At 45.6% G+C, this 15,104-nt stretch overlaps 1 protein-coding gene across 6 annotated transcripts in view; it reads left to right on the top strand.

The window, feature by feature from the left end:
• DOK4 (docking protein 4) overlaps window positions 1-15,104 on the top strand; it is a 60,540-nt gene that overhangs the window by 19,758 nt on the left and 25,678 nt on the right. For all 6 annotated transcript variants that reach the window (XM_028739310.2, XM_028739311.2, XM_028739309.2 and 3 more), the window contains exon 2: window positions 188-498. In XM_028739310.2, the coding sequence (XP_028595143.2) occupies window positions 433-498 (66 nt within the window). In that variant the 5' untranslated portion in view covers window positions 188-432. The remainder of the gene's footprint in view (window positions 1-187; window positions 499-15,104) is intronic.

Below are 15,104 nucleotides of genomic sequence, written 5' to 3'. Positions count from 1 at the left end.
TCGTGGGTTAAAAGCTGGACCGTTCCAATTTTTTTTCCTCAATTGACTGCACAAGCCACCTTGGATTCTCCTGAATGGTTTAGCCGAGGTGGGGGGGGAGGGGAGAGGACAGGAAAGAGGGAGGGGGGAAGCGGAGCAAGAGAAAGATGTCACAATCTCTAATCTATCTGTCATTTTTATTTTTCAGCAGCCGGAGAGGAGCTCCCGACTAGAACAATGCTGGAGAGGAAGGGAGGGGAGAGGGCCGGAGTGGCAGCCCAAGTCTGAAAACAGGTGAACAGCAGTGGCAGCAGCAGCAGCGGAGGAAGAGTGGAGGGGAAGGAAGAGATTTGTCACCGCTGCTGCGGGGGAGGCGAGCCAGCCCCACCGGGAAGAGCCTCCTCCTCCTCTCGGCTGCGCGGAGGTGGATCCTGGCTGGGCAGCAGCTGAGCCATGGCTACGAATTTCAACGACATTGTCAAACAGGGATACGTGAAAATGAAGAGCAGGAAATTGGGGGTAAGTGCCGGCAGATGCCGCCTTGTTGTTTCCGAGTGGGCTCTGGCTGGCTGGCGTCCTTTGTAGGCATGCGGGCAGGTGCAAATTGCGCAAAAAAAACCTGGTGCTTTTGTGTGGAAGAATTCTGGCTAGAGCAGCATAGCTCTCTCTCTCTCTCTGCCTCTCCTCTAGGCATCCTTCCTGAATGGACCTTCCTCCCCACAGGCTCTGCCTGAGTCCTGGCAACAGAGGTGCCAATTGCTGGTCATTTCTGGCATTGCCTTGGTGGACGTGGCGTCCCCAGAGTTGATGGATTGGGTGGGTTTCGCAAGGGCTTGGGTGGGTGGTGGTCTGCATTTTGTGCCATGGGGATTTCCTTGACAGCTGGTTGCAGATCTTGAAGCCGATAAAAGAAACAGCAACTCTTTGCCTTTGTGTGCGTGTGAATATAGTACGGATTGACTCTGCCTGGCTACAGTGGACAGGTTGTGTTCTCCTGTTTCAGATGCTTCTGTGGCACTCCCTTCCCCAGAGACTCCTCTGAGCCTGTGGCTGAGCAGCTTATGCAAGTGCAGTTAGAATTCTTTTTCTCTCAGCTGGGTTTTGGTCGCTGGGCAAAATCAGCACAATCAGCAGCAGGGCTTCATTATTTATTTTTTGCTTTGATTGTTTTTGGTGTTTTTTGTTATTGTTTTTAAGCTGTGTGATTTTAGCTGACAATTTCACACACATTTTTAACCGTTTCGCTCCTGCCTTTGGAAAGAGGAGGGCTAGGATTCAGCAGGGGTGGGGAGAGGGAAATGGAAAGAGGCACTGAGGTTTTCCTCGTTCCATCTGGACTGCTTAGCTGCAGAGTCATGTTGTGGATACTTTCTCCGTGAGCACCTCTGGCCCATATGAGGAGGACCAACTCGGACACTGGGTCTGGCTCCTCCTTTGAGCACAGCCACCCCCAGCAAGATTTCTCTCCCCTTCTCTCAAAGGTTCTTGCTGCAGACCTAGACTTGCTCCAGGCACAGTTGCATCTATGGATCTATGGATCTTCTAGGGTGTGTCTTTCCTGGGCCTCTGAGATATCCCTGCTTGCAACAGGGGCATCTCGAACACGGAGCAAGCATTGATCGCCCCTTTCTCTTTTCCAGCCGTCTTCTATCGGCAGGGTGACTAAACTCCACGCTAGAGATTTCTGGATTGCACATAAAAGAAATCCACATTTCCTCCTTGGAATAAATATTTTCTGAAGGGGCATTGAACTGATCCTCTGTATGCAACATGAAGGGATTTCTTTACTTGGATTTTGAAATATGGTTACGAGAAGGATTCTTTTGAAGCACCTTTCTCCAGCCTTGGGTCCCCAGATGTTGTGCGCATCCTCTCATCCCTGACCGCTGGCATGATGGGAGTTGGTACCCAACAACATCTGTAGAGACCAAGGCTGGGGAGAAGACTGCAAGGATGCAGAAAGCCTGGGAGTGGAATTCCAAAGGACAGAAGTTGTCGGACAGGAGGCACCTGGGTTCGGTGGCCTTGGGCAAGCCTCTCTGTTTCAAGTTTTCCATCTCTCATTTTGGCAGCCTACAACTGAAGGTTATTGTGAGGGTTAATAGTAGCTGTTGCCTGCTGTGAGCCTTGGAGGATAATGATCCACTTATGGGTGTGTTTCTGTTTAATGACAGGATTGCTGTGTAGGCCTCCACTGGGTGTCCTGGCCAGTCCCAGCTATTGCATCACAATCTCTCCCAGGGAGCATCTTGGGGCTAAACCTGTGAAACTTTGATGTGCATGTACATGTGCATGTGTAAATGTTTTGCTTCCACAAAGCTTTTAAAACAAGTGGGGTAGGCATGTACCTTCAGATGTTGTAGAACTTGCATCATCGCTAACCGTTGTCCATGCTCACCATGAGAGCCAGTGTGGTGTAGTGGTGCTGGACTATGACCCAGGAGACCGGGGTTCAAATTCTCACTCAGCCATGAAGCTCACCAGCTGTGACCGTGGGCCGGTCATGAGCTCCTAGCCTAACCTACCTTACAGGACTGCTGTGAAGATACCACGGTGGTGGTGGAGAACTGTGTATGCCACCTTGAGCTCCTTAGAGGAACGTTGGGATAGAAATGTAAAAATAAATAAAACATGGCTGATGGGAATTGGGAGTCCCTCAGACCTGCTTCTCCATCCTTGCTTTAAAACATGCTGTTGTCATCTCCTTGATACCCTCCTCCTCTTCTTCTTCTTTTTTTTTTTTATAAATTTTTTATTGCGTTTCTTTCCATAATTTTATAGGTTACAAACAAATAACATAATTGCAAGAAACAAATTTTCCCTTTTTTTAACAACAAAAACAAACAAAAACAACTTGGACTTCCCCACCCCTTCCGATTCTGCGTTGTTTACATTAACAATGTCAGCATTTTGTTACCTTATTTCATGCCTTATTGTAACTTTCCAATGTTATGTACCCAAATTCGATATATTGTATCTCATATTCGATGCCTTTAAAATAAACATAACATGTTCGATTCAAATTGTCTCCTTTTCTCTTTTATCACTTATTTTACAATTTACTTAATCATAATTGCAGAAGCATAACTTTTCCTAATCATGCACTATCTTAAGATTCATACAGCTTGTAGTATTTTTGCAAATAGTCTTTAAATTTTTTCCAGTCCTCCTCAATTGTTTCTTTATCCAAATCTCGGATTCTGCCGGTCAGTTCAGCTAATTCCATGTAGTCCATCAACTGCGTCTGCCATTCTTCCAGCGTGGGCAAATCTTGTGTCTTCCAGTTCTTTGCAATGAGAATTCTTGCTGCTGTAGTAGCATACATAAACAACGTTCTGTCTTTCTTTAGCACTTTCTGGTCCACCATGCCCAGCAGGAAGGCCTCTGGTTTCTTAGGGAAGGTATACCTAAATACCTTTTTCAATTCATTATAAATCATTTCCCAGAAAGCCTTCACTTTTGGGCAGGTCCACCAGAGATGATAAAATGTACCTTCTGCCTCCTTACATTTCCAACATTTATTGTCAGACAGGTGATGTATCTTAGCTAACTTGACTGGGGTCATGTACCACCGGTATATCATTTTCATAATGTTTTCCTTCAAGGCACTGCATGCCGTGAATTTCATTCCGGTGTTCCATAACCTCTCCCAGTCTTCAAACATAATATTATGTCCAACATCCTGTGCCCATTTTATCATAGCAGATTTAACCAACTTGTCCTGTGTGTTCCACATAAGCAGCAAGTTATACATTCTAGACAAAATCTTGGTCTTTGGTTCTAGCAATTCTGTCTCTAGTTTCGATTTCTCCTCCTGGAAACCAACTTTTTTATCCATTTTAAAAACCTCTTGCATTTGAGCATAATGTAACCAATCTCGCACCTTGTTTTTTAGTTTATCCTGGCTCTGCAACTTCCAACTGTCTCCAATTTTTTCAATTAATTCCCAATATTTCGGCCAATAAGCCTCCATATTGGGTCTTTTTCCAGCCTTGGCCTCCACCGGTGACACCCACCTCGGTGTTTTACTCTCTAATAAGTCTTTGTATTTCGTCCAGACTGCAAAAATTGCTTTTCTGACAATATGGCTTTTAAACAATTTGTGAACTTTAACCTTGTCATACCATAGGTATGCGTGCCAACCAAAAGCATTATCAAAACCTTCCAGATCTAGGACATCAGTGTTTTCTAGCAAAAACCAATCTTTCAGCCAGCAGAAGGCTGCAGCTTCATAATACAATCTCATGTCCGGCAGGGCAAACCCCCCTCTTTCTTTTGAATCTGTTAATATTTTATACTTTATTCGGGGCTTTTTGCCCTGCCAGACAAACCTAGATATATCCTTCTGCCATTTTCCAAAACATTCCACTCTGTCCACGATCTGTAGGGTTTGAAACAAAAATAACATTTTCGGCAACACATTCATTTTTATTGCTGCAATCCTTCCCAACAAGGAAAGTTTCAATCTTGACCAAATTTCTAAATCCTTTTTAACTTCCGACCAACATTTTTCATAGTTGTCCTTAAATAAATTCAAATTTTTGGAAGACAAATAGATCCCTAGGTATTTCACTTTTTTTACCACATTCAGTTCTGTTTCTCTCTGAAACCCCTCTGTTTCTGTAAGTGTCAAATTCTTGGTCAAAACCTTGGTTTTTTGCTTGTTCAACTTAAATCCCGCCACCCGACCAAACTCAGATATAAGTTCAAGAGCTCTTTTTGTACTGGATTCTGGCTCCTGCAGTGTCAAAACTAGATCATCTGCAAAGGCTTTCAATTTGTATTGTTTCACTCCGACCTCTATCCCTTGTACCAACCGGTCCTTCCTTATCATATTCAATAGCACCTCCAGGACTGAAATGAATAAAAGAGGGGATAGAGGGCACCCTTGTCGTGTCCCTTTTTCAATTTTAAACTCCTCCGTCACCACATTGTTCACTATTAATTTAGCCTTTTGCTCTGAATAAATTGCTCGTAACCCATTTTCAAACCCCCGCCCCACTCCCATCCCTTCCAAGTTTTTCTTCATGAACCTCCAAGATATGTTGTCAAATGCTTTCTCCGCATCAATAAAAATTAACACCGCCCTTGTGTTCATGTTGGTTTGTAAAAGTTCCAAGATATCAATGATGTTTCTGGTATTCTCATATAAATGTCTACCAGGGAGAAAGCCTGCTTGGTCTTTGTGAATTACTTCATTTAAGACTTTTTTAAGTCTACTTGCCAAAATGTCTGCAAATATTTTGTAATCCACATTCAGGAGTGAGATGGGGCGATAGTTCTTGAGCTGAGTCTTTTCAGATTCTGTCTTAGGTATCAATGTGATGAAGGCTTCTTTCCACGTTTCTGGTGCCCTCTTCCCATCCAAAATCTGGTTGCATACCTCCAACAAAGGTTGTATCAAATAATCCTTCAAAGTCTTGTAATATTTGGAGGTAAGCCCGTCCGGGCCTGGAGATTTGCCTAGTTGCATGTTCTGAATGGCACCTTCAATTTCCTGAGTAGTTATTATAGAGTTCAAGATTGATCTTTTATCTTGAGTTATTCTTGATAATCCATTTATCTTTAAAAATTGGTCTATCTCAGATTCTTTCTGAGGCCCCTGTGTGTAGAGTTCTTTGAAATATCTGTGGAAGCACTTCCTAATTTCTTCTGGTTTCTGTACCATCCTTCCTTCAATCTCTAGATTTGTTATCGTATTTAGCTTTTGTCTTTTTTTCAGCTGCCAGGCTAGCAGCTTTCCGCATTTGTTTGCTGATTCAAAAGATCTTTGCTTCATCTGTTTTATTTTCCATTCAATCTCCTGGTTAGTCAATTTTGAATATTCTGCTTGATGGAATTTAATTTCTCTCAGCAGTTCCTTTGATTTTGGTTTGGTTCTCAATTTTTCCTCTCCCTGGCGTATTTTCTCCAATATTTTATCTTTCTTTCCATTCCAGAGCTTCTTCTTAATTGTATTCTGTTGTATCAGAAACCCTCTCATAACAGCTTTGCTTGCGTCCCAGATTGTTCTTTTTTCTACTGTAGTGTTCAGATTTATCTCAAAGTAATCCTTTAGTGTTTTTTGGGCCTTCTTCACGATCTCTTGATCTCTTAATAGTGTGTCATTCATTCTCCATCTGAAGGAACCGGGTTGAGTTAGTCTGAATTCTATTTTCAGAGCGTTGTGGTCGGAGCATGTTTTTGGGCAGATTTCCACCTTTTTGGTCTTGGGTGCCAGCCCCCTGGAGGTCCAAATTTGGTCGATCCTTGACCAGGACAGGTGGGCCTCAGAGAAGAAAGTGCCTTCTTTACCTAGGGGGTTCTTTGTCCTCCAAATATCAATCAAATCCAGATTGTCAGTCATTTCAAAAAAAGTTTTAGGCAGTCTGCCGTCTGATGTTAAATTTTGGTTGTAAGACTTATCCATATGTGTAGACACCACTCCATTCATGTCTCCCATCATTATGATGTTAGCATAGTCCAGATAGTCCAACAAAGTCTCATGCAGCTTCTTGAAAAATTCCGATTTCCCGTCATTTGGAGCATAAATTCCTAATAACAATATTTTTTCTCCTTGAGTCTGAATTTCAATTGCCAAAATTCTTCCATGTTCATCTTTAAATAGAAATTTAGGTGACAGGCTCTCCTTAGCGTAGATCACCACTCCTCTTTTCTTCACCTTATCTGAAGAGATAAACTCTTGGCCTAGTCTTTTGTTAACCAAAACTTTCCTGTGGAGCCTGGTTACATGGGTTTCTTGTAAACAAATAATGTCCAATTGCTCTTTCTTCAATATATGAAATAGCCTCCTTCTTTTCTCCGGGGAATTTCCACCATTTATATTCCAACTTAGTAGCTGCAGAGACATCCTGAACTATTCTGTTACACCTAGAGCGGTGTGTCTTCTTTTTCCTCTGGTTCCGAGGGTATAGGCGTCCCTCCGCCTGCTGGCAGAATGGGTCCTGGTTTAGGTAGAGGCCAATGGGCTGCTGCTTCTTTTTGGAGATCTTCTCCGTGGTCGTGCTGGAACTTTTGTAGGTCCTCTGGCGTTCTTATTTTAACCTTCTTCTGTTTGTAAGTAAATGATAGTCCTTGTGGAAATTCCCACCTATAAGGAATTGTGTTGAGTCTCAACAGCTTGGCCAATTCTGAATAGGTGGTTCTCAAATCCAATAACTGTTTAGGGATGTCTCGGTAAATTTCCACCCTTTTCTCTTGTATCTCAATTGAGTTATTAAAATGTAGGCCTAATATTTTGTCTCTCTCTTCTCTTGATCTCAAAGCTATTAAGCAGTCTCTTGATCTATCTTTTCTTACCAATCTTCCCAATCGAAAAGCCGATACTATTTTAAAGTCACTATCTTCTTTTAGGCCCCAAAACTTTGAAAACTCTGTTGTCAAAAATCCAATCAAATCTCCTTGTTCGATTTCTGGCACCGCCCTCAGCCTGAGGTTGGTCTGGCGATTTTTCAATTCCACCAAGGAAAGGTAGGTTTGTTGGTCCCCTACCTGTTTGTGCAGAGGCTTGACTTCTGCTTTCACTTCCTCAACCTCTTTTTTAGCTGCTGTTGCAATTTGAACAGCTTCCCCTGCCAATTTACGATTCTCTTCTGTTGCTCCTTGCAGTTTTTCAATTGCTTGGGTATGTTGGGAAACCTGATCTGTCAGTTTTTGGATCGAGGATGTAGCTTGGTCAATTTTTATTGATTGATTATCAATTTTTTGGTTTAATGCTGATAATTGTTCCAAAACTTGTTTCAGTACTGCCTCTGATCCTCCTGATGCCATATCTTCCTCCTCAGATTTTTCAGGCTTTTCACTTTCTACTTTTTGTATTGCAAGCACAGCTGGAACTGATAGTCTGCGTCCCTGAGTTAAAGTTGTTTGCAAAAGCTGTGCCTGCTTTTTCGCTTTTTCTTTTTCCTTAGCTTCCTTAGCTTTGGCTGCTCTTGTCTTTCCTGTGCCACTCATCAGTCAATGTTCAAGGTCAAATGTTGTAGTCCCATGGGAAAGACAAGCCCAAATTTAAAAACAATCTGGAGAGAGAAGGTAAACAAAAAAAAACTTTTCCCAGGCCTTTGTTATCCCAATATCCTCTAGGGGGAGTGCCACCAAAATTTAGTAAGAAGAAGGTAACTTTTCCGCCATTAAAGTCCCTTTTGTTCCATTTTTGAAAACAGTTTTAAAAACAAGTTAGTTCCAAAACACTAAGAAGAGAGTCCTGCAGAGCACTTTAAAACACTTAACAAAGTTCCAGCAAGGTGCCTGCAATTGTATCCATTCAAACTAAGTAAGCTCAAAAGTTGCACTTCAGTTACAAAAGTATCTGGAAGTTTGTTACAGTTCCGCAGTTAAGCAACTTCACCCGGCCACCCAAAGATTTGGGGTTAGAGTCTTCCCTCGCCCCTTGGGAGACCGCTCCAAGTCAATTTTTAAACGATATTTTTGACTGTATCTTTAGCTGTATTTTTCCTTTAAAGATAGAGTTCAAATGTGCACGAAAGTCCCACTTTAAAGCCTTAAGGCTTCCCTGTTCGCAGCGCTTTCCGCTCTTTGAACAGTCTGCTTTGATCTTGAAAGCAGTGCCGGAAGACGGACTTCCTCTTTCTCGTCTCCCGGTTTCAGCCGAATTTCTTCAAATTATTTCAACAAATCTTAAATCCTTACTCACGGGTTTGCAGTTTCAGGCTGGTATTTTTGGAAGAAAGGTCAGCGCTCATCCGTGACAGCCGCGCGGCTTCGCCTCCGCAGAAAGAGCGATGAACTCACAGCACCGCTCCCTCTCCTTCACTCCGGAGCCCCTTACGGGGTCCCTTCTGCGAATTTGGGGTCGCTCCAGGTGCCCGCCGAGTCCCACGGCCACGAACTCACTCTGTCCGTGGTTTATCTTGATGGGTTGCCGCTGCGCCGTAGCGAAACAACCCTTTTCTGCGGTGCCCCTCTTCAGAGCTCGAAGAGGTCCGCCATCACGGTTTCGCGCCGCCTCCGGAAGTCGCACCCTCCTCCTCTTCTTCATTTGCCTTTATTCTGCATGCTGTTGTGGTAAAAGAACCAGGATGGGAGTGTATCCTGAGTCTTATGACCATTGGAGTAACTGATTCTTGGAATGGACTGGGTCCCTTAAAATAAAGAGGCACCTTTCAGTAAAGGCAGAAAGAACAGATTTGAGACTGAGCTGCTGCTCCATATAGAAGACTCTGCCTAAGGCTAATCATTGCAGAAGCAAAATGAGAGCCCTGTTCTTTTGTAGCACCCTTGGAGAGCCTTGCCCTGAATAAGGTCAGCACTTGCATCATAAGGACACAAGACAAGTCTGCTGGATCAGGCCCAATGGCCAACCAGATGCCTGTGGGAAGCCTGCAGGCCGGACATGAGCACAACGGTACTCTGCCCTCCTCCAATTCCCAGCGACTGGTATTCACAGGCACAGTGCCTCCAACAGTGGAGGTTGAACATAGCCATGGTGGCTCATAGCCATCGATAGCCTTCTCCTACATGTATCTGCCCAATCCTCCTTTAAAGCCATCTAAGTTTGTGGCCATCATTGCTTCTCATGGAGGTGAATTCCATGGTTTAGCTCTGCGCTGTGTGAAGGACTTTCTTTTATGTGCCCTGAATCTTCTAGCATTCAGCTTCATTGGATATCTATCAACGCTAACCTCCCCTGTATTGAGTGGGGAAGGTCTGTTGGGGGCTTTCCTTGAGTTTGCTTGAATGCAAGTAGAACCCTCCATCAGATGGGAGATCCATGATAAAGCTGGGCTGCCAGTCCCATGGCGGAGTCTGCTTGCATTCAGCCACAGTGAGTAAAAAGTCCTCTGCAGACCTTCCCTGTGCAACACATGGAAAAGTCTATGACTGATGGGGGGCTGAGGGTGTGAGGGCTGTGCATGTGTCCCTGCCCCTCTCCACACTTGGAACATTTTCATGCATTGCAGGAGAGCTGTGTTTAGAAATTATTTGTTGCCATGTAGGTGCAAGGAGAATGGGGAAGGTGTTGTGCAAACTGGGCACCAGACTCAAGGAGGCCAACAAAGCCTTCGTGTACATGCCCATCTCTGCTTAAGCCCATGTGTGATTCCACACTCAACCCCTTCCCAAATTTAAGATATATTCATAGAATTGTGGAGTTGGAAGGGACCACGAGTGTCATTCTAGCCCAACCTCCTGCAAGGCAACCTTCTTTTGTCCAACATGGGGCTCAAACCCACGACCCTGTTTTAAGAGTCTCAAGCTTTACTGACTGAGCTATTCTATATTGCTGCCTCCTGTGTTCTTACTGGCTTTAAAAGAGGCTTAGAAAAAATTGGGACTACCTGCCATGGTGGCTGCGTTCTAGCTCTGCTGTCAGGGGCAGAATGCTGGGAATAGCAAGTGGTTCCTCAGGGTCTGCTTGTGAGCTTTCCATAAGCATCCTGTTGGCTACTGTGATTATGCTGGTCCAGATAAGCCTTTGGCCGAATCCAGCAGGACTCTTCTTGTGTTCTCAGATGGCCCGATAACAGTGGTGGCGAAACTATGGCATGCGTGCCAGAGGGGACACTCAGAGCCCTCTCTGTGGGCTCATGTGCCGTTGCCCCAGCTCAGAGCCAGCAGAAGGCGAGGGCAGCATGTCGGGTTCTCAGCTTAACTTGGGCAGCCGGAGAGCCATGTGAGTGGCAGGTCGGTGCAGGAAACTGCGAGGCCGGAGCAGGATGCAAGGTTGAGGCTCTACACACCCTCCGGCCAGGGCCAATGAAAGGTGCCAGGCAGGGGAGCATGGCATCGTTGGTTCCAGCACCAGGTAGCCAGACAGAGCTGCCTCCGCCCCATCCTCGTCGCCCCTCATCCGGCACTGGGGCTCCGGACCCCACCAGCCGCGCCGCGCCATGGTCGTCTCCCACTTGCTGAAGTATTTCTTCACCGAACTCAACCACAGCCAAGTGCAGTGGGACACCCTGTGCTAGCACGTGGGGCAGCTCCCAGGGCCTTTTCAAGGGACGGCACGATGGGAGGGGGGGGGGTGCCTCTCTGCATGCGCTCACAGGGCGATGCCAAGAACACTTGCTTGCCCAGGCTGGAGTTTAAAAGCAGGGAATTCCCGTCGACGTGAAGATCTTGTGAAAATCAAAATGAAATCCTTAAAGTGTGGAATTCCTTGCCAAATAATTTTAAATCAGTGAAAGTGCTTGGGATTGTTTCATTGTATCATTGAAAGCTCTGTTATTCTGTTTTTCTTTTAAGACAAAAGATGTTAATGTACGAGTTGTTTTTTCTAAACTAAAACCTCAGTATTCAGGTTAAATTGCTGTGTTGGCTCTTTGGGTTGTAGTTTGGACACTCTGTCTCTAAAAGGTTCTCCATCACTGCCCTATAAGGACCTTCTCAGTGGCTGCTCCTAGATTATGGAGCACCTTGCCTCGTGTTCTCTTCCCCTCCCTCCCTCCCAAGTTTTTTGCTGGCCACAAAGGACACTTGTATTCTGGTAGATTTTTGTAGCATGTGGCACATCAGGTTTTTATGTTCAGGTCCTGATACTGCCTACTTGGCTGCTTTGTTTTATATCAGTGGCAGTGGTGTGTTTGTATGTTTTAATAAAACTGCAACTCAGCTGTTGCAAGCTGCCCTGAGTGGTGGCTTTGGCATGAGGGGAGCAGGACAGAAATGTTTTAAGGAAGAAATATAGTAAAATAGCCAACTCAGTGGAGGGGGGAAGATCTGCTGATGGTTGTATTCAACCTCCAGGTTCAGAAGCCTCTTAGTACCAGCTGCCGTGAACCAGCAAAAGGAGAAGGATGTTTCCTTCAGACCTTGTGTGGAGGCTTCTTGGAGGTGTCTGGCTGGCCACTCTAGGGGAGACTGGCCCATTAGAACACCCCACCAACCACAGCTAGCTCCCACCTGCTTCCTGTCTCATTTTCAACCAGTTTGAGAGGTGGCAGTGCCTGCCAACTTCTTCCTTCTCCTCTGTCTCCATGTTAAACCTTGTTGAACTCAGCAGGAAGGTGAGAATCAGTTGCCTCCGGCACCACCTACTTTTGGCCTCCCTGCCTTCTGCCCTACCAGTCCCACCAATGGACTTAGATGGACCTTTGGGTCTGGTTCCACATGGCTCCTCTTGCCTCCATCTGTTTTCCTGCTTTGGCGAGGCTTTCTGGAGAGCACCTGCTCTGGAAGAGCATTTGCGGACCAGTGTACTTGTGCTTGGACATCCCTCCTCTCCCCACCCTTGCTTGAAGGATGCCAAGTTGGCCAGGACTCTGTTTGCCTACCAGCTGGAAGTGGCTACGCTAGGCTCACTTGGCATCAGAGCGCAGCGTTTTCCATCACAGCCCAGCTCCGGTTTGCACAGCTCCTCTCCGGGGAGCCCGTTGAGAGCGGTGGCATGGCCCAGGGCCCTGTTGCCAAAGCAGCACCCTCCCTCCTCCCTGACTCTTGCATGACTTCTCCGAAAGCCCCGCTCTGCTCCAGCAGCCTCCGTGCCCCCGAGGGCTCTGCTCCAATTTGAGGACATTTAAATTGGAGCTCTGGCTTCAGGCAGAGGACGTGGAAGTTTGTTGACTGCACAGAGAGGGGAGGAGGTTTCTCTGCCTCTACTTTTCGCGGCTGTAGCGGCTTCTTTTTCCTTATTAAATAGGGAGGTGGGGGCTGTAGGAGAGTTCACAGCCTAGAACTAATGAGTGGGTCAGTGGGGGGATTTTGGATAATGATTGGATATTGCTGTAGGTCTAGATCAGTGTTTCCCAACCTTGGGCCTCCAGCTGTTTTTGAACTACAATTCCCATCATCCCTGACCACTGGTCTTGCTAGCTAGGGATGATGGGAGTTGTAGTCCAAAAACAGCTGGAGGCCCAAGGTTGGGAAACACTGGTCTAGATATTGGATATTGCTGTAGGTCTAGAGTAGCTATCTTTGTCTTGAAGGTGACTGGGAGAAGCCACAGAGACCACATAACACCGGTTCTGAAAGACCTACATTGGCTCCTGGTATGTTTCTGAGCACGATTCAAAGTAATGGTGCTGACCTTGAAAGCCCTAAACAGCTTCGGCCTAGTGTATCTGAAGGAACGTCTCCACCCCCATCGTTCAGCCCGGACACTGAGGTCCAGCACCGCGGGCCTTCTGATGGTTCCCTCACTGTGAGAAGTGAGGTTACAAGGAACCAGGCAGAGGGCCTTATTGGTAGTGGCGTCCTCCCTGCAGAACGCCCTCCCATCAGATGTCAAGGAAATAAACAACTATCTGACTTTTAGAAGACATCTGAAGGCAGCCCTGTTTAGGGAAGCTTTTAGTGTCTAATGTTTTATCGCTTTATTGTTATTATTATCATTAATTCTGTTGCGAGCTGCCCAGAGTGGCTGGGGAAACCCAGCCAGATGGGTGGGGTAAAGGTAAAGGGACACCTGACCATTAGGTTCACTCGTGGCTGACTCTGGGGTTGCGGCGCTCATCTCGCTTTATTGGCCAAGGGAGCCGGCGTACAGCTTCCTGGTCATGTGGCCAGCATGACTAAGCCGCTTCTGGCAAACCAGAGCAGCACACGGAAACGCCGTTTACCTTCCTGCTGGAGCAGTACCTATTTATCTACTTGCACTTTGACATGCTTTCGAACTGCTAGGTTGGCAGGAGCAGAGACTGAGCAACGGGAGCTCACCCTGTCACAGGGATTCAAACCGCCAACCTTCTGATCGGCAAGTCCTAGGCTCTGTGGTTTAACCCACAGCACCACCTGCATCTATTATTATTGTTGTTGTTGTTGTTATTATTAATTAAGGCCCTCTGTGTTCATCCCTCTGAGAGCTGCATGCTGCCAGTCTCTCTCTCTCTCTCACATGTACAGTACCCACTTTCCACACATGTAGACAACACACATGTATGCAGGCACACATCAAACAGGCTCTCTCTCCTTCTCAATCTCACCCCACCATCATCATTTGTATGCCGCTTTCCAACGAATTAATAAAGAGCTATAAATCATATATATAATCAATCCATACAACAGCTGCAGCAAAACATGTCTCTCCCGCATCGGTCTCTACAAGCCACAGCAGGCCATGCACAGCCTTATAACCGCTTGCCCTCACCCCCAAAGGCGCACTCCTCTATCATCTCCCGAGACAAGACAGATGCCAACCAACCAACCTAACAACATTGTGCAAAGCCGTACCAAAAAAGCTAACCTAATTTATAAGCTTAAAATTAAATAGGAGAGAGAATAATGCCCAACAAAGAAATAAAATGATATTAAAATCACTGTTCATAAATAATCCACATAATCTCACAGCAGTTAGCTTGCACGCATTGCATGGTAGCCACGCACCTTACTGGTGGCAGCCTTCCCTACACACTTGACACACACAGAATCATTGAATCGTGGAGTTGGAAGGATCCCAAGGAGTCATCTAGTCCAGTCGTCTGCAGTGCAGGAGTCACAACTAAAGATTCCCTGACAGGAAGCCTTCCAACCTCTTTTTATTTTTTTAAAACCTCCAGTAAAGGAGAGTCCATCACCTTCCAAGAGAGCCTGCTCCACTGTCAGTTTATTCTGTCAGAAAGTTATTCCATACAACATGCACACCGGCTACACATGCAAGCCATGTGCACAGGCACACAGCACACACTCTCTCTTAAATAACACACCCCACACACAGGCATGCGCCACCTCTCCTCTCAGTGCTGTGAAGTTGTGCTTGGCTGTGTGCAGAGTTTTAAATCTTTGCTTTCAGGCCATCGCCATGATGAGGAGACTCTAGTGTAATGGATAGCCTTGCTGAAGCTTCACACACATCCCACAGTATCTGTTGTTGTTGTTGTTGTCTGAGAGTGGAGCCTCTGAAACACACAGAAAAATATATATTAAAACTAAAGTAAGTATTTAATAAATTCCTTAAATATTCACCTGTGATGTTACAAGTGCTGACTAGGTGGCCTGACTTCCAACATTGAATTTCTCAGTAACAGTAAAGAGGAAAAAAAGATTTTCTTAGGAAAAACATTTATATTGGCTGCCAGAACTAAATAAGAATGATGCATTTACTGCATGATAAAAAGATTGTCTGGAAGTCTTCCACTTTGTTGATCACTGAAAAGTTCTTCAGAAACGATGCATGAAAAGGTCAAGGCCTGAAACTCACAGCCATATTAGTTCAGGGCTTTTCTTCTTCT

This window comes from Podarcis muralis, chromosome 7 (genome assembly GCF_964188315.1).
Source record: "Podarcis muralis chromosome 7, rPodMur119.hap1.1, whole genome shotgun sequence".
Taxonomy (NCBI): Eukaryota; Metazoa; Chordata; class Lepidosauria; order Squamata; family Lacertidae; genus Podarcis; species Podarcis muralis.
Note: the sequence above shows the minus strand (reverse complement) of the source record. Positions and strands in the feature narration are given on the sequence as shown.